Source organism: Apodemus sylvaticus, chromosome 15 (assembly GCF_947179515.1).
Source record: "Apodemus sylvaticus chromosome 15, mApoSyl1.1, whole genome shotgun sequence".
NCBI lineage: Eukaryota > Metazoa > Chordata > Mammalia > Rodentia > Muridae > Apodemus > Apodemus sylvaticus.
In genome coordinates, this window is record NC_067486.1 from 25,864,001 (window position 1) to 25,883,597 (window position 19,597).

At 39.6% G+C, this 19,597-nt stretch overlaps 1 protein-coding gene across 4 annotated transcripts in view; it reads right to left on the reverse strand.

Annotated features, from left to right (window-relative positions):
* Robo1 (roundabout guidance receptor 1) overlaps window positions 1–19,597 on the reverse strand; it is a 399,556-nt gene that overhangs the window by 312,596 nt on the left and 67,363 nt on the right. For all 4 annotated transcript variants that reach the window (XM_052158079.1, XM_052158077.1, XM_052158080.1 and 1 more), the window contains exon 2: window positions 15,407–15,733. In XM_052158079.1, the coding sequence (XP_052014039.1) occupies window positions 15,407–15,733 (327 nt within the window). The remainder of the gene's footprint in view (window positions 1–15,406; window positions 15,734–19,597) is intronic.

Consider the following 19,597-nt stretch of genomic DNA (forward strand, 5'->3'; position numbering starts at 1 on the left):
GAAAGTAACCAACACAGTATTACTCATCAATACTTGACTCTCAAATCTTACCCCAAAGGAACTATGATTTAAACATTGTTTATAAAAACATCTTTCAACTTATCTAACACGCCAAGAAATAATACAATACAACATATTTTGAGCTGGAGCACAGAGAAATCCTGAAATGTGAACCATGCCAGTAACAGCAGACTTGTAAACCCAAAAGCTATGTTTGTCACTCGAGGTAGACCGTATACTGATAAGTGAGGCTTATATATCATTTTACTTGTTGTGTGTGAGAAGATGACTAGCCCTGGTAAAATATTAGAGATATTATCCTTTTCACAGGCAGCCATAATAGCATTAGGATTCCTGAATTTGCCTTCCTCAAATGAGACGGGATACATTGGTAGCATTGAAATTTCAAAAATCCACTTATTAATATATGCCTGGCATGGTAAACAGCTAGTAAACAGATAGTATAATGGCTACTACTGATATGCACCAGGCACAGTTCAAAAACCTTCATATACATCAATTTATATAATGCTTCTGTGTTACTCAGCTTCTATCACTATGAGGAACCTGAGGCTCTATACTTAAAAGAACTAGTGTCTTATTTGGGCTTTGATTTCAGAGGTTTAACCCGTGTTGTGGCTTGGTTCTATGGGCCCGTGTACATTAGGGCAAGTGACCACAGCACAGGAAGCTGCATACCTCATAGTGGCCAGAAACAAAGAAAAGGAAACAAGTCTTGTAGACCCACTCTACCAGGGGTTCTCACCCTAGAAGTGGTGAACCCCTAGGGGTTGGCTCAAGTGACTTCTCTTTCACAAGGGTGACATATCAGATAGCCTGCATATCAGATATTTACATGATGATTCATAACAGTAGCAGAATGACAGTTATGAAGTAGCAACAAGATAATTTTGTTTGGGAATTACCACAATATAAGGTGTACAATATTAAAGGGTTGAAGCCTTAGGAAGATTGAGAAGCCCTGTATACTGCTCCAGGTCCCTCACATTGATCTAACTAATGTCTTTCCACAGGACTCTACTTCCTTTTCTTTCTTTCTTTCTTTTTTTTTAACTGGATATTTTATTCATTTACATTTCAAATGTTACCCCCTTTCCCAGTTTCCCCTCTGGAAACCCCCAATCCTATCCCCCTTCCCCCTGCTTCTATGAGGGTGCTCCCCCACCCCCACCCACCCACCCATTCTCACCTCCCTGCCCTGGCATTCCCCTACACTGGGGCATTGCAGGCTCTAATTCCTTAAGAACCCATCTCTTGACAACAGTTATGACACACCTGGAGCCCAAGCCTTCTACACTTGTGTCTGTGGAAGAAATCCCAGATCTAATCTAGAGCAGCTCCCCATAACTCTCTAAGATAATGAAAACCCGTGCTTTGCAGAGGTTGAATAACTTCAGTAGGTTTGCAAAACTATGTTAAGCAAGCATTCGAGCAGCCTGTCAGGTTCTTGAAAACAAAAACTTGTTTTAGCATAATGACAAGATAAATTTCATCACCTCTGAAGAGTTTCCATAAAGCCTACAGCAAGCACTAACCTCGAGGGTTAGGAAACCATACAAGGGTCCACAGAGACACAATAATTAAGAGTCCTGGCTGCTCTTCTAGAAGACCCACGTTCAATGATAGCAGCCACATGGTGGCTTATAACCATCTGTAACTCCAGCTCCAGGGATACAACATTCTCTTCAGGACATCCATGGGTACCAGGCACACAGGCAATGCACAGATATACAATCAGGCAAAGCACCCATACAAATAAAATAAAATGAAAATAATTTGTAAATTAGGGGGAAATGTCTTCTTAAGATAGGTCATAGAAGTGCATAGGTCATTAAAACTGAGGTGGCTGTAAAAAATCACAAGGATATGGTTTGGAGAGGATCCATTCATTCAGGACTGAAGAGACTTCAGCAGTAATGACAATTTGTAAAGGGGGAAAAGAAAGAAGGATTGGTTTTATTGTTCACTAGTGTAATAGATTCAACTCACAGTCTAAGATTCTTTTCGGGCTTGAAATAAAAGAGAAAGACAGAAAAAGAACTGCCTATAGTGTCTCAAGCCACAGGCCATGCAAATATTCCATCTCCCCGGGCATGTTTTCATGACTGCTGGGGTTGGTTGGTTGATTGGTTGGTTGGTTGGTTTAGTTCCCTCCAGCTCTTATTAGAGGCAGATCTCAAAGGAAAGCAGAGAACATGAGACAATCCCAGAAACTCCATAAGCAAGGCTTAAAAAAGCTATAACCTGTAGTACCTTCCCATTGGAGAACCAAGAAGTCACTTATAAAAACATCAGCACTATTAATCTAATATAATGAAAATACTCACATCCTTTTACCTCAAATGTGGGCTCCTAATCTGGTCTTCTGGTGTCTGAATAGAATAACAATTTTATAAACAGTATCTCAATATAGAGCCTAGTCTAGATATACTACAATATCACCCAATAACACCTCGAGATACCATTCTTATCCTGTTTGGGAAGGGGACTGTCTTCTCCTATTTGCTTTTTAACTTCCTGGCTTTTATTCTTGCTAAGGTTGACTAGATAAGATTTAAAATGTTCTCACCCGGGAATCCTTAATATCTTGATCATAAACCTTTATTTCTCCTGACAAGTGTAAAATGTCATATGCACTATTAAAGCTTTAATTTCAAGCTAGGTTAAACATGGCACAACTCAACATATGACAAAGGCTACCATTTCTCCTTTAGAGACTAAGAAGCTTGAATTAGCAACTGTTTTATTTTACTTTAACATCAGAACTACTTTATTAAAAAATAGGGCCCACTTAATGATGATCTTCAAACGCAGGAGCTGCCATATTTTATAAAAAGACTTTTCTCTGTAATCAGGATGAAAATGAATGAACAATGTAGGCACTATCACAGGATTTAAGCAAATTAAGTAATAACTTCTTGTTAATACAGTGCATAAAAGTAGTATTAATGGTGCTGGCTGGATAACCTTTTATTCTGTGCCTCTTTTTATAACAGCAAATCATCTTTAGCCAAATTAGTCTAAGTTAGAGGGAGAGATTAAACAGCTTCCAAACGACCCTGCTAGCATGTTTGCATTTTTGTTATTGCAACCTACTTTTACCAGAATTTCGATTTAAATAAATGCAAAGTAAACAAGAGAACCTAGTATTTCACTCGTGGATATGTTAAGTAAATATCGGCTGTCATGAACTTGCTAAAAAAAAATATCTGACATTTTACAGATATTACCTTCCTTGCTAAACATTGATGATAGAGGACTAGCCTGGTCTCTGTTTAACATCCCATTAGTTGTGATTTCCTCTTATTTATTTATAAATATTTTATATAGTAAACATTATTTGTCCTTACTTATCCAAGAAAAGATCGTTCTCACTCTTCTGAGTCTAATGTCCATTTGATCTGTACCCTTGCTCAGGATTGCATCTGTTTCAGATGCCCTATGCCCTAGTGGTTTATGCAGGGCCCCCTACGCCCTGCTGGCACATGCAGCGCCCCCTACACCCTGCTGGTACGTACAGCGCCCCCATGCCCTGTTGGTGCATGCAGGGCCCCCTACGCCCTACTGGTATATGCAGCGGCCCCTACGCCCTGCTGGTAGGTGCAGTCCATTCTCTTGGCTGCTGCATCTCTCTCATTCTCCTTCTGCATCCCTACCTTGTCACTCCAGTTGCCTCCCTCTGCATCCCTGTTGAGTTTTTCTTCCCTTGGGTTGCTGTTGGTTTTCTGTCTTTACAATCTCTTACCCACTGTACTCAACCTACCCCCTCCCAATACTCCATACACACTGCTCCGAATCGGGTACCTCTCCGTACCTGCCACTCAGTATCTCCTCTCTAAAGGCTTCCTCACTAATAGATTGTCTGGATCTAGAGACACATTTATCCTTGCTACCATTTCTCTTTTATAATATTGAAACCATACCATTTTTTGTTTTTTGTTTTTTAACACCACTACGCTGTGCTTACGTTCCCAAAGGGCATTTGTGACTCTAGGGAAGGACCGGAACTCTGAACTTCAGTAAGAAATTCCAGTTTGATTTTTCTCAAATTTTGTTTTAATTTCAAAACAATGCCCTGGTCAAACTGATGTCAAGGCACACCAGAGTGTCTCCATCTTGAACATGTATATGAGTCACACGGGGCACATGAACAGTGTAGACCATTCCTTGAAGTGGTGTAATGATCATTCACCATTCTGAGTATATAGGATACGAAACATCTTAGAAACATGGTAGACTGGCTCATTAATTATAAGGCAGGAAGGACAGCAGGTACTGAGGGCAAAAGGATAAATCTCTAGTATGATGGAGTGTGGTCACTATGTGTTTTGGGTACAACAGGAGCATTCAGAGCCAGAGGCTAAACACAAGACAAGGAGAGGTATTCCGAGTCAATGTCTAATGGAGTAAGAAGGAAAATGTGATATTTCAGATGAACTGACTTAGGGCTGTGATGGGCATACTAACTACTGGGAGCCATCAGACTATTGACCTGTATTCCAAACTGCCAATAATACTTGCATAACCGCAGATGTGATCGGGCTTTATAATCCCCAATAGCTGCATCTCCCACAATCTTTCAGCTTCTATGTCATCCTCCAAAATGAGAATCAAACCCTCCCTTTTCTCCTTAGCTCCTATCCTCAACTTCCAACCACCAACAATTCTGCATGAAATACTGACAACCACCTTAATTTATCTCCTCTAATCATCTTCTGACTCATTCTGTACACAAGGCATCCTCAGGTACCATACACGTGATGTCTGAAACTGATAAATCAGATCAAGTCTGCTCCATCATTATCTAAATGTCCGTGCATTGTTCCATTGATCACTGGGCATCCTTCCTGTGGCTGTAAAAGTCTACATTGCATAGCCCTGACCACCCTCTACCAATCTTCCTTACACAGACAGCCATCTTAGAATGTCTTATTTTCCCAAATGTGTCCAAGTTTATCATTTCCTCTTAGCCCTTCATGCAGATTGAAATGACTTTTTTTGTTTGGTCTTAGTAATACCCTCATGAAATTCGGAGTTCAGCTCTTCTTTACTGTGTGACACTTGTACGGAAAGCATTTATTTTTATGGCTACTTCACATCCCGCTCACTGCCCCCCTCCAGGTTTCCTAGTCCTCCTGGCAAAGATTTAGGCAAGAATATTTTGTTTTGTTTTGTTTTGTTTTGCTTTACCCACTAGAAAAGAGCCAGAGCGCTTATGAACGATTAGAAAAATATATTTAAGAAAAACTTGTAATAGCCTATACTGCAGTTATATGTTCTCTATCCTTTCACATCCCATTTACTTTTTAAATATATTATAAAAAGTTGACTATGAAGTAACAAAGAAACAGAACAAAGACATTTAACAGACAAATTTATGGGTAGAACAATTTCAGTAGCCAAGGAATGGCAGCCTTAGTTAAATAATTATTTTATTTGATTAAAATTAACTATACTAAGAAACTATGTTCATAGTAAATAAATGTGTCCTGAAAGAAATGTTTTAAATGATCTCAAGTCAGCCTAAACACGAAAGAATGAGTTCTGGCATTTAAATCATCAGTAAATGACAGGGACTTAGAGAGAGAGAGAGAGAGAAACAGAAGCTATCCTATAAGTTTCGAGAGAAAACAGGATCTACCTTCTGTCTTACTAGCTTTTTTTTTTTAATTGAAAAGGGAAGTAAAAACACTTTATAATAAAATTAAAGATTTACATGGAAAATATTTCAGGTAAAATACAAGAGATACATAGAAAAACACGTTAAAATTGACAATTTTCATGGAAAATTCAAGAGTAAAGTGTTAGACATGTAAAACACTGCTAAATTAATTGAAATATGAAATAGAAACATTTTATGATAGAAATGAAGATTTACATGGACAATATTTCTGATAAAATTGTAGAAAAAATTCAGGTGTTAAAAATTTTAAACATGTTAGAATTGAAGATTATCATGGAAAACTTTACAGGAAGCGACAATCACTTTTCCTTAATATCTCGTAACAACAATGGACTCAACTCCCCAATAAAAAGACATAGACTAACAGAAATATTTCTCATGTGAATATTTAATATTTTCAGAAAATGTTTGTAATTCCCCTTTTAATTAATTTAGTAATGTTTTATGTCTTCCATTTTATCTGCATTATTTTTCATAATAATCTTCAATTTTAATGTCTTTCTATATATTTCTTCTATTTTATCAGAAATGTTTTCAATGTAAATCTTTTTTATCACAAATGTTTCTAATTCCACCTTCAATTAATTTAGAAAGTTTTTATATCTACCATTTTATATGTAAAATTTTCCATAAAATAGTCAATTTTAACATGTTTTTCTATATATTTCTTGAATTTTACAAGAAATATTTTCCATGTAAATCTACAATTTTGCCTGAAAATGTTTATAATTCCACCTTCAATCAATTTAGAATTATCTTTATGCCTATCACTTTATCTGTATAATTTCCATGATAATCTTTAATTTTAACATGTTTTTCTATATAATTCTTCAACTTTATCAGAAATATTTTCATGTAAATCTTCAAGTTTATCTGAAAATGTTTATAATTCTACTTTCAATCAACTTAGGAATAGTTTTATGCCTACCATTATTACGTCAAGACTCCACAGCCTTCCGTGCACAGCCCACCAGGAGAGAGAGATCTCCCAGCAGAGCTTTCACTTCTGAGCTCAGAGGAGTAAAGACACAGGCTTACAGGCCCACAGGAGGAACAAGCTCCAGCCAGAGACAACAATACCAACACCAGAGATAACCAGATGGAAGGCAAGCACAAGAACCCTACCAACAGAAACCAAAGCCATATGGCAACATCAGAACCCAGTTCTCCCACCACAGCAAGTCCTGGATACCCCAACACTCCGGAGAAGCAAGAGTTGGATTTATAATTGTATCTCATGATGCTGCTAAGGGCTTCAAGAAAGACTTAAATAGCTCCCTGAAAGAAATACAGGAGAACATCGGTCAACAGGTAAAAGCCCTTAAAGAGGAAACACAAAAATAACTTAAAGGAATACAGGAGATCATGGGTCAACAGGCAGAAGCCCTTAAAGAAGAAACACAAAAATCCCTTAAAGAATTACAGGAAAGCACAGTCAGGTGAAGGAACTGAACAAAACCATCCAGGATCTAAAAGTGGAAGTAGAAACAATAAAGAAATCACAAAGTGAGACAACTCTGGAGATAGAAAACCTTGGAAGGAATTCAGGAGTCATAGATACAAGCATCAACAACAGAATACAAGAGATAGACGAAAGAACCTCAGGTGCTGAAGATACCATAGAAAACATTGACTCAACAGTCAAAAAAAAAATGCAAAATGCATAAAGCTGGTAACCTAAAACATCCAGGAATTCCAGGACACAATGAGAAGACCAAACCTAAGGATTATAGGTATAGACGAGAGCAAAGATTTCCAACTTAAAGGACCAGTGAATATCTTCAACAAAATTATGGAAGAAAACTTCCTTAACCTAAAGAGATGCCAATGAACATACAAGAAGCCTTCAGAACTCCAAACAGACTGGACCAGAACAGAAAATCCTCCCAGCACATAATAATCAAAACACCAAATTCACTAAACAAAGAAAGAATATTAAAAGCAGTAAGGGAAGAAGGACAAGTAACTTATAAAGGCAGACCTATCAGAATCACACCAGACTTCTCACCAGAGACCATGAAAGCTAGAAGATCCTGGGCGGAGCTCATGCAGACTCTAAGAGAACACAAATGCCAGCCGAGACTACTATACCCAGAGAAACTCTCAATTACTATAGATGGAGAAACCAAGATATTCCATGATAAAACCAATTTTACACACTATCTGTCCACAAATCCAGGCTTACAAAGGATAATAGATTGAAAATGCCAACACAAGGAGGGAAACTACACCCTAGAAAAAGCAAGAGAGTAATCTTCTTCTAACAAACCCAAAAGAAGATACCCACACAAACATATAAATAACACCTTACTAGTTCTTAAAGACAGTGCCGTTGGTACAATGAGAGTCTACCAAGAATTTCTTATTAATAAGTAAATGTGGAATTGATTCTCTGGAAACCTCCAGGGGCTTCATATCTTCTCAGCCTGTACAACTATCATTCCATTTTTAAGAAAATGAAGGGAGTGGTCCTTGAGACTCATGATAGAGCTAGTCGCCATCACCCAGGATGGCTGTAATGATCGGCTCTGCCCCAAGTGGACTAACATGCAGTAGAGGGCAGCTTTCTAACATTCAATCCAGAAACCTACCTTGCCCATGCCATCTTTGGACACGTCCCACCTGTTCTAATACATTTGACCAATGCTGTAGTCGTGTATGAAAGGACTGTGGGCTTTGGTTATAGTTCAGTGGGAGGGTGTTACCCGAATGTACTCTAAAAAAACAAAAAAGGTAATCTAAAGAATGAAAGATACAAGGAAATGGAGTGAATTTGACAGATCACAATCATAAATATGGTGCTATATAGAGTAACTGATGATATGACTATTCTAAACATATTGCAAGTCTGTTTGCTAAAGTTTCAACTCCAGAAAACTCTTGGTATAAAATTTCAAGATTAAACAACCTTGTATCTATGCAATTCAAAACAGAGATGGTTCAGGGAATCAAGATTCCTGTTGCCACACCTGATGGCCTGAGCTACATGCATAGCCAGGGCCCACATGGCTGGAGCGATCCAGCCCTATCAAGTGCTCACTGTGGCATGCCCCAGTGTTCACAAAATAAAGAAGTAAAAACTGTGCAAAGAGTGTTCTATAAAATACTCAGAGACCTCTCAAATATAATATATGTATATTACTTTTAATTAACAAGAATTTAATATAGAATTTTAGAAGGTTTGTGTTTGTTTGTTTGTTTACCTTAAGATTTTTTAAATTATCTTCTCTAACTTATGATTGGCAATGAAGACAAACTGTAACATACCCTGAACCAAAGCTATTTCTGGAAGTTATTAATATATGAAATGAAAACAATAGAGTTTTTATAAGCCAAGGAGTCCACTCTGTATTTGAGCCTATACTGTGTTGCCCGAGAGTAGTCTTCACTCAAGAATAGACCATAACATGATGATTAACACTAGTTAAAATGAAATGCTTGGTAAACTCAGGCCTTTCCAACTGAAACAGCCATTAATGCTCACACTCTGCATAAGTGAGTGCATAGTCACTGCCATCTGACTCTCTTTCCTGCCATCTGACTACCTTCCTATCTCACAGGGACTCCTAAAAGCACATCGATCAAAAATGTAAAAAATGTATATGTGTTTTTTAGAAGCTTTCCAAGATTGAATGGAAGGACCTGAGATTCTGTTTCCCTCCATCTGCTGTATGAACTGAATACATTATTTCCTCCTGATGATACAGAGACACTTCTCAAAGAAATGTTTATAAGTTCTTATTTTATAGCCGGTACAGCACATGCCTTTAATCACTGCACTTGGGAGGCAGAGGCAGGTGGATCTCTGAGTTTGAGGCCAGCTTGGTCTACAGAGTAAGTTCCAAGACAGCCAGAGCTACAGTGAGACCCTGTCTTAAAATAAACAAATAAAATATAAGTAGCATTTTTTCCATTCCATTTTACCAGAATCATTTGAACTCCTAGGAGGAACATTTTCATTGTCCATGCATATGTTTTGCAAACATATTATTCTGTTAGCTAATGTTTTTGCCTATTTCCCACATAAGAAAACTTGCTTCATCTTGCCTTCTCATTTTACTTAAATGAAGAAAAATTAGATAGTTGTGGGTCTACATTATTTTGGGAAGCACTATTTACTAATGCTATCAAAAATAATCAAGTGTTAAGAGGAGTTGAAAATATGCCTTTGACACGCATTTTACCTCAAAGTCAGGTTTTTAGAAATGCAGTTAATAAAAAGACTACCTTTGATTAATTCATACAATGGTTATTTTCTAAGCAATAGAATACTCCTCTGGTTTTGCTGCTAAGATCGTGAGCAGATGTCTGCCTTGTCCTAAGGGAATGTTTCTTCCTCAGGAGAACACAGCTTAAATAGGAAGCAAATAGCCATATGCTGACTGTTCCCTGCTTCGCAGATGACATTGAGAGCCATGTTCTACAATGAGAACCATAAGGGGCAAGGTTCAAAATAATTTTTCTTAAAAGTGAGAGCAATTATCCAAGATCAAAGCACTTCCTAAATAAAACTTGTATCAAAGATTGCACTACCCATTTGTACTGGGCACGATATAAATTTGAGTGTAGGAGCACTGATCAATAAGCACTTTGCTAAAACATATCTTAAACTATATTTAGTAGTATAATTCATCACAAATTAGAAAACATGGCTGGCAAGAAGACCATTTTTGACAGCGGAGTTGAAACTAAGACACATAGGAGATTCCATACATTATAAAAACAATAATATCTTGCAGAGTATAAGATCTGATTCAGGTCTATCAACTATATGCTATTCCTGCTCTTCAAAAAATAATAATTGCAAAACAATTTAGGAAAATACATCCAATACTAAAGTTTCCTTTCTTTGGCAAAGCCAAAGTTTCCAAACTTCCTGGCATGAATACTAGAAATAGGCACTACTCAGCATTTCTTGTTACAATTTTCAGATCCTATAATTATATACAATAAGTATAAATGCATCACAAGTAAGTTTTATTTAAGAAAGGGGCAAGCAATTTTTTACTACAGGACAAGCGTAGGCCTATAGCTATCATCTCTCCTGCTTACTGTTTTAATACAGATGACAATGAAACAAGAAATTCCTAAAGATAACTAACCATTCCTGCTATTTTATAGTTACAATATTTCTCACAAAAATATTAAATGTACAGTAGACAAGAATATTATTATTTCTACATAGAAATGAAAGCTTAACAAGCATTCTATATTTCTCTTAAGGTTAAGGGATTGGCAAATATTAGGAACCACGAACTCCAGTTGTTGTTACAGCTGTAAGACTTGGTTGAAACACAAGCAAAACACAGATAAAATGTTTTTGAAGGCATTACCAACAACTGCTCTGTGAGACCCACACTGCCTCAAGACACTTTGGTTAATGCTATGACTGAGGCCACAGCATCTCTGTGAAATTGGATGCAATCTCTGGCTTCCTGTCTGGGCCTTGGGGAGTGAGTGTAAGAACAGCTCTTATTATACTCACGGTGCCTAATCTAAGGAAACATGTAGGGAAACAGAGAGCAATAGAATATTCCAGGAAAACAAAACAAAACAAACGTTAACAGTATTCCCAGGTTTTCATGTAGCTAATATGGCTGGCATCTGCCCTTACCATCAACCGAGTTGATCGATGATGTGATAAACAAAAGGGCTGATCTGGGTTTTATAACTTAATCAGGAAATGGGATATAAGGAATACTAATTGTTAAAAAATAAATGAGTTAAACAGTAAGATATCTACAGGTTGATTTGCAGTGTGCTAAAAGAAGATTTTTACTAAATAATAGTTTCTAAATAGTCCAAACACACAATAGCTTTTCTCTTTTAAAAGATTTATAAAATTATTTTATTTATTTACATTTGAAAAGTTGTCCCCCTTCCTGGTCCCCCCCCCAGTTCTTCGCCCCATCCCCCTGCCCCCACCTCTTCTGGTGGATAGAGTGCTCCTCCATCTACCCAAGCACCCCATCCTCTCCCTCACCAGCATCTCTCTTCCCTGGAACATCAGGTTTCCACACAATTAAGTGAATCCTCTCCCACTGAAGTTATGAAAGTCAGTCCTGTGCCACACATGTGCCTGGGGCCACGAACCCGCCCATTTATGTTCCTTGGTTTGTGGCTCAGTCTCTGGAAGCTCTGAGGGTTTTGGGTTAGTTAACACTGCTGTTCTTCCTATGGGGTTGCAATCCCACTCAGCTCCTTCGGTCCTTCCTCTAACTCTTCCATATTAGTCCCTGACCTCAATCCAATGGTTGGCTGTCTCAATCAGTTGCTGGTAGAGCCTCTGAAAAGAAAGCCATGCCAGACTCCTGTCTGCACACACAATATGACCCCCAGCAATAGTGTCAGGATCTGTTGTGGGTGCATGGAAGGGATCCCAAGTTGGGCCATCCACTGGGATCCATTTCTTTCAGTCTCTGCTCCATTTTGCCCTGCATTTCCTTTTAACAGGAGACCCCAAAAATTCTACTGGAGAACTTCTACAGCTAATAACAACTTCAGCAAAGTGGCTGGGTATAAAATTAACTCCAACAATTCTTCCTTTATACAAATGCAAAATTGGCTGAGAAAGAAAAGAGGGAAACAACACCCTTCACAATAGTCACAAACAAGTGAAACAGTCTCTGAAGAAAGAAATCCAAGAAGACCTCTAAAGACAAGATCTCCCAGGCTCATGGATTGGTAGGATTAATATAGTAAAAATGGCCATCTAACCAAAAGCAATGTATGGATTCAATGAATTCCCATCAAAATTCCAGCTCAATTATTTACAGAGATAGAAAGAGCAGTTCTCAACTTCATATGAAAAAACAAAAAACCCAGGAGAGCAAAAACAATTCTCAACAATAAAAGAACTTCTGGGGGAATCTCTATCCCTAACCTTAAACTAGACTATAGAGCAATAGTGATTAAATTTAAAAAAAAAAAAACTGCCTGGTATTGGTACAGAGGCAGGCAGGTAGATCAATGGAATAGAACTGAAGACCCAGAAATAAACCCACACACCTATGGGCACTTGATCTTTGCCAAAGAAGCCAAAACCATACAGTGGGAAAATAAAAGCATCTTCAACAAATGGTGCTGGTCTATCTGGTAGTCGGCATGTGGAAAAAATTATTATCCTTAAAGAGGACGCAAAATATCAAACTGCCATTAATACCTTACTAAACTTAAAAAGCGTAAAATATACATTTCTCTCTTTAAGTATTACCTTACAGCATTTATTACATCTCTTACATTCAGTAAATTATAATACCCCTTTTTATTTGGTGCACAGGGGTAAAATCTGTGAATTAAACTTAAGGAATTTATGGCTTGGTTTGGGAATTTGGTTTTGATTTCCATGACCATCTTTACCCACACTCTCAAGGTGATGGTATGTCTAACTTAGATAGAAAACTTAACTGGAAACTAATATTATCTTTAAAATGCATGCACAGAAGCCAATCAAAAGAGAAACTTTCTAAAAGCCAATTCATGCAGGGTGTCCTGACAATCAGGGGGTGACGCTGGAGGTTGTTTTGTAAAGGAAGGTCTGGAGGGCACAAGTTGATCAGATCAGGTCTCTAACTACCTCCCTAAATACTGACATGAACAAAAATGGAGCAGAGGAGAATGCGCATGGGTGGGCAGGGTGGAGTGGGGAGGGGTGAAGGGGAGGATGGAGTGGGGGGGGGGGGAGTGAGGGTGGGGGATTGGGAGGTGGGGGCAGCATAGATTGGTCTTGCTAATTCTGTTTGCACATATGTCACTACCTTTGGTTTCGCATTCATTGTTTAGCTTGGTTTTCGGTTTTGTTTTTTTCGGGGTCTCTCTTTATTTTCATTTGTTCAGGGTTTTTTTGTTTTTAACTCAATTAGGAAACAACGTACACCTTCTTTACTAGCTTTTCTCATCCCCTGCATTTATTTTTGGATTTTTACCTACCTTACTATTACCTCAAAAAGAATGATTATTTCATTAAAAAATGATTAAAAATTACAGAGGTGTGAGGAATGATAACTGTCAAAACATGTATCCATGTTTATAAACAAGAAGACATTTAAGCATTTTTATTATATTCTGTTTAAAGTCAGGCTTGAATCAAAACGTTGTGATCAAGGCCTCCATGACTCTTGGGAATTTAGTTGTGAGACCCCCACTTTGAGTCAAGGCAGTACAAAAGGAACTGTATTAAGTTTATTGTTTATTAATTTAAAGAAGAAGCAGGTTTCATGTAACCACTTTTATAATCTGAAATGGGTGTGTGTATAGCAAGGTCTATAAGCCCAGCTTTGAGGAGGTTGAGGCAGACACTTGAAAGCTGAAAGGCAGCAGGCAAGACACGGCAACACCGTGACTCAAAACGAAAACAAGAATAAAAAAAAAATTTCTTAATGTGAATGGCAAGTTTTGACATAGTCTAAAGTGGTTATTTTTATATGATTTATTTATATTTTCTATTTTCCCTTAATATCAGTTATTTTGGGCAGTCTATCTCAACTTGAGTAACATAAATTTTAGTATGGGTGTGGTTCCAAACCATTTACTATCTTTGGAGCTGTTTCTATGTTAGCTCCAGCGGAGGGGGGGGGGGACGTTTTAGCTCCCTTCTGAATGGGGATAGGAAGGAAGAGAAGTCAGATTCATATGCAAACACAATGACGATCTGCAATACTAATATAGCAATTTAATCATTCAGCAAATCCCATCTGAGATCATTTCAAAAGCGCTACATTGGATATACATAGAAATAAGCAGGGAGGAAACAAAGGTATCAGAATACCATACACCTGTCTCTCCCCAGGCTCTGCTGGGTCACCAGGTAGGAAACATCCAAATACCATGTCTGGCACAGCATTCTGTCTTACTTACAAATTTTATTCATTCAACACAGCTAGAACAAACAATGGAGGATGTCTTAGTTATGGTTGGTTTTATAGCTGTGAGCAGACACCATGACCAAGACAACTCCTATAAGGACAACATTTATTTGGGGCTGGCTTACAGGTTCAGAGGTTCAGTCTATTATCATCAAAGTGGGATCATGGCAGCATCCAGACAGGTATAGCACCCTAACCCTAACCCTAACCCTAACCCCTGAGAGTTCTACATCTTCGTCCAAAGGTAGCACAAAACTGCCTTCCAGGAAGCTAGGATAAGGGTTTTAAAGTCCAAGCCCACAGTGTCTCACCTACTCCAAGCCGCACACCTCAAACAAGGCCACGCCTCCAAATAGTGCCACTCCCTGGGTTAGGCAAACTCAAACCACCATGTTCCACGCCCTCATAGGTTTATTCAAACACACGAGTCTATGGCCACCATACCTAGCCACAGCATAATAAAGAAGTACATTTAGTCCCTGTAGTCTAGTCTCAACAATGATAGAAGTTCAAAGCTCAAACTTTCTTCTGAGATTCATCCAATCACAGAGGAGAATCCAAAGGCCTCAATGGAAAAAAAATTAAAAAAAAACAACAACAAAAAAAAAAAACAAAAAAAAAACCTCAACAGAAAATCAGTTCTGTATCTCTGTGTAATGCGCCTCACATTGAATACCCAAATAGGATGAGGAAAAGTGGCACAAGAGGTTCTATCCACACACAACTAGACTATCGTCCTGCAAAGTCTGTAGCACGCGCGCCATTTCTGACTGCCGCTGCCAGCACCCAGGATCCCACCATGCAATTTCCCCTGGAAAACAGAGCTCCTGTTACTTACTTGCTACCTCCAGCGATGCATTGTGGCTCACCGCCTCTCCAAGGTAATTCCTGGCTACACAGATGTAGACCCCTTCGTCGGGCCTGCTCTTCCGTCCATGGACTATGCGTAGGAAAAATAAAGATCCACTTGGCAGCAGCATCCTGTGCGAGCGAGGGTCGTCCTTGTCCGTCTCCACTCTTTCCCCGCCTTTGTACCATTCTATAGTCGGGGTGGGGCGGCCTTCAGCCTTACAGTTCAGAGTGGCGGGTTCTCCTTTGGAGACGATAAGGTCTGAAGGGTGTTCAACAATGCGTGGTGGGAAATCCTCCTGACGAAGACGGGAGCCTGGGGAAGGAGAGCGGAACAAAACATTTGCTATGTCACCTGAACACGGTTTAAAGGTTCTCTCGCTTCAGAAGCAGGGGCGTTAAAGCTATTTAAACATTGTCTGGAATGGAGATGTCCTTTTAATACCTCATGCTACGAGTGATGTCTAGTTTCAGTTGTCGACTGGATGGAATCAAGGCTCACCCAAGAAGGGACGCTCAATGATGGACTGTAGATCAGGTTGGCCCATTGAGCAGATCTGCAGGGGGGGGGGGGAATTATCTTTATTACATGAATGAGGTGGAGCTCATTCACGAATGAGGATAGGAAGCTGCCTATTGTTGGTCGCACGAGTTCCTGGACCAGAGATTTTATATTATATCAGAGTGGGACTTAGTGCAACTTGTTTGGCTGGTATCCCTGGGAGGCCTGCTCTGTTCTGAAGGGAACCGGAAGAGAAGTGGATCGTGTGTAAGAGGCGTGGCAAGGAGAAGAAGAGCGGGAAGTGGGAACAGCGGTGAGAACATTAAATACGAGAGAAGAGAGAAGAATGTTTAAAAAGAGAGAACTGGAAAAGTGAGCGGGGACAAGCACCCGTGCATTATTAATCCATGGCTTCCTGTTCTCGACTAGGGATGTAACACAACTACCTTGCTGCAAGTTCCTGTATCCGTTCCTATCTGCCTTGACCGACTGGAACCCGGAATTGGGTGGCAAATAAGACCTTTAACCTTTTGTCGTCGTCGTGGTTTATGACAGCAACAGGAAATAAAGCTAACGCATTTCCTGTCTTCACAGAGGGGTGACACCTGCTGAAGAGGTCCTAGAATAATGCCGGCAATTGTGTGCATTCCCAGAATCCCCCATTTATCCAGCACAAGGTGACTGTCTAATAAACATTTTCTGTATACTAATGCATATTTCTACCCAAAGAAAAAGAACTCTTTTGGACTGGTGGCATTTTATTTTAAAGCAATATACAACATGTTATATACTGTTCCGACTTTTTAAAAGTCAACGCAACAGTGGGTTGTTTTAAAAGATTTATATTTACTTGATGTAGAGAAGCGTTTGCAAGCATGTATGCAGACCATGTCCTTGCCTGGTGCTCACAGAGGCCAGAAGAAGGGAGTAGATCTCCTGGAACAAGAGTGACAGGCGGTTGTGAACTGCCACGTGGGTGCTAGGAACCAAACCCAAGTCCTCTGCTTGGGCAACAAGTGCTTTGAACCTCTGTGCCGTCTCTCCAGCCCCACAATAGTGTGCTTTGGCTATAAAAAGAACACTTACTATAGACTCAAAATGTATTAAGTTATAAAGGATTATATACATCTGTGTATATTCATATATGTGTATATATGTATTTTTCAAGGGAAATTTTAAAAAATAGTGAGTTTAAATACTGGCAAAGGAGAAGGAAGATTTCTTGGTGTATGCTGTGTTATGGGCCTCAGAGGCCCATTTTACCAAGGTAGTTCTTTTCTTTTCTTTTCTTTTCTTTTCTTTTTTTTTCTTTTTCTTCTTCTTCTTCTTCTTCTTTTTTTTTTTTTTTTTTTTTTTTTGGTTTTTCGAGATAGGATTTCTCTGTGTAGCTCCAGCTGTCCTGGAACTCACTCTGTAGACCAGGCTGGCCTTGAACTCAGAAATCTGCCTGCCTCTGCCTCCCAAGTGCTGGGATTAAAGGTGTACACCACCACTGTCCGGCTACCAAGGTAGTTCTTAAATGTATCATTTAAATGCACCCTGTGGCTATACTTTATTTATTTATTTATTTATTTATTTATTTATTTTGCAATAAAACTAAACCTCAAAAGCAGGGACCATGTTTGTTGTTGTATAAATGAGAATGTGGGCTCTGGTACTTGGTCCCCAGCTGGTGATGCTGTGTGGAGAGGTTGCCATGGCACCGTCTTGCTAGAGGAAATATGTCACTGGAGACTAGATGCCCTCGGCTGTTTTGAGTAGGCTCTATCTTCGTCATGCCTGCAATTTAAAGCTATTGGTCTGCATGCCCCTGCCACCAGGCATGCTGTTTGCTGCTGCGGCATTGTCACCGTGCTGGACCCCGTCTCGACACCCCTGCCATCCTAACCCAGCCGTTATCCCTTCTGCAGAGCTTTAGGAAAGCCCTCTCATAGTCCACTGAGAAGCAGTCAGAAGGTTTTGAACTCCTTTGCTCTCAAGACCTTTTTGCCCCCCAGCCCAGCACTCCACACAGCCTGCTCACGCCTTCCAATTCCTTCTGTTTGTGCCACAACCACACTGTGCTCCCTTCTGTCCCAGCAAATGCCTGCCACACACACACACACACACACACACACACACACAGCTCCAGATAAACCACACCCCTCAATGCCCCGGCTTCTTTCAAGTCTCCACTCTCCCTAAATCTTCCCACTAACTTCTATAAACCTAAACAGCACTATGCAAACATCCTCACTAAGAGTCATCAGACTAACACTGAATTTTATTCATCTAATACGACCAATGGTTTTCTCTTCCCGACAAGTGTGTGAGGCCTGTGGGCTTCCTCAGTAACTCAACAGTTGTCTGCTCCTGAGGGCAAAGCACTGAGCATACTAGAGTATTCCACAAACCCATGTTTGCAATGTAGGCACGCTGAAGAAAATGAATAAATGTCTACAGGGAACGATCTAACTGGAAAGAGGGAGTTTGAAGGAATCACAGACTCTAGATTTGGGTACAGTAACAGATGTCTGCACCCAACGCTTGGAAGCAGGAGGATCGACGGTCCAAGTTCCTTCTTGACTATATTGTTAGTTTGAGGCCCAACTGGAATACAATAAACCACATTTCCAAACAAACAAGCAAAACATGCAGCAACTGTTTGGGAAAATATAAGGCTTTGCCTTTTAAAATACAGTGTGAACTGTATTCGGCCACAGTAGACTCTGCATGGCCTGTGAAGCTTATTTGTAATATGTGTTATTGATAAGTACTGTAATGATACTCTTTCAGAGGGAAATGACTATGTGAAAAATTAACAATCTCAGTGACTAAGTTTCATAAGCTGAACTGAGGAGACGGCTCAGTTGGTAGAGAGCTCACAGTGCAAGGGCGAAGGTCTGAGCTTGTATCTACAGGTAAAATCCAGGCACGGGGACACATATCCAGGATGGAGAACAGGATAGCAGTCAGATTGATGGGGAGAGGACCTTGTTGGTCAGGCTGTCTACCCAAACTACTAAAACCTGGAAGGGTGGTATGGGAAAGCAGACAACATATGCTTCTGGCTTTCCCAGACACAGGCATGGGAACTCGCATTTGCACATACACAGAGGTGTGGTAGGGTTGACAGAGACAGTCAGACAGACAGACAGACAGAGAGAAGAGCTCCATCTTCAGAACAACAGAGAAACCACGTTAGTTGAGAACATGGTACCCAGCACGCTATACATCCTTTAAATGGTGGCAGACACAAAAAGGGGGAGAAATTAGCCAGCAAGATGAAAGAAAAGAATTTAGAAACCCTCCTAATGCTTACACTGTCTCTACTGAAGACAATGGAATTCAGGTTGGCTTTCGGTTTAGTGATAATTAGCAGGGCTATGGACGTCAGTGTATCATTAGGCGTTAAAATGGCTGTAATTATGAAAGGCAGAGACTGACGATGATCAGATAATGTGAGGTGGTGCACACTTAAAGAGATTTCAAATTAGGAAAGTCTACCTGAGATAGGAAATAAGGCTACAAATGCAGCTAGGAGAACATAAAGAAACGCCTCTGAAGACAAAGCCAGCCACTGAGGGAAGGGTCCGGAGCCTTAGGGATCTTAAGACGATCCCTAAGAATGAGCCAAAGAGGAAAGGAATCCACTCAGGACACAGCTACACAGAATCCGTAAGGGAGCTGCTGCTAGGT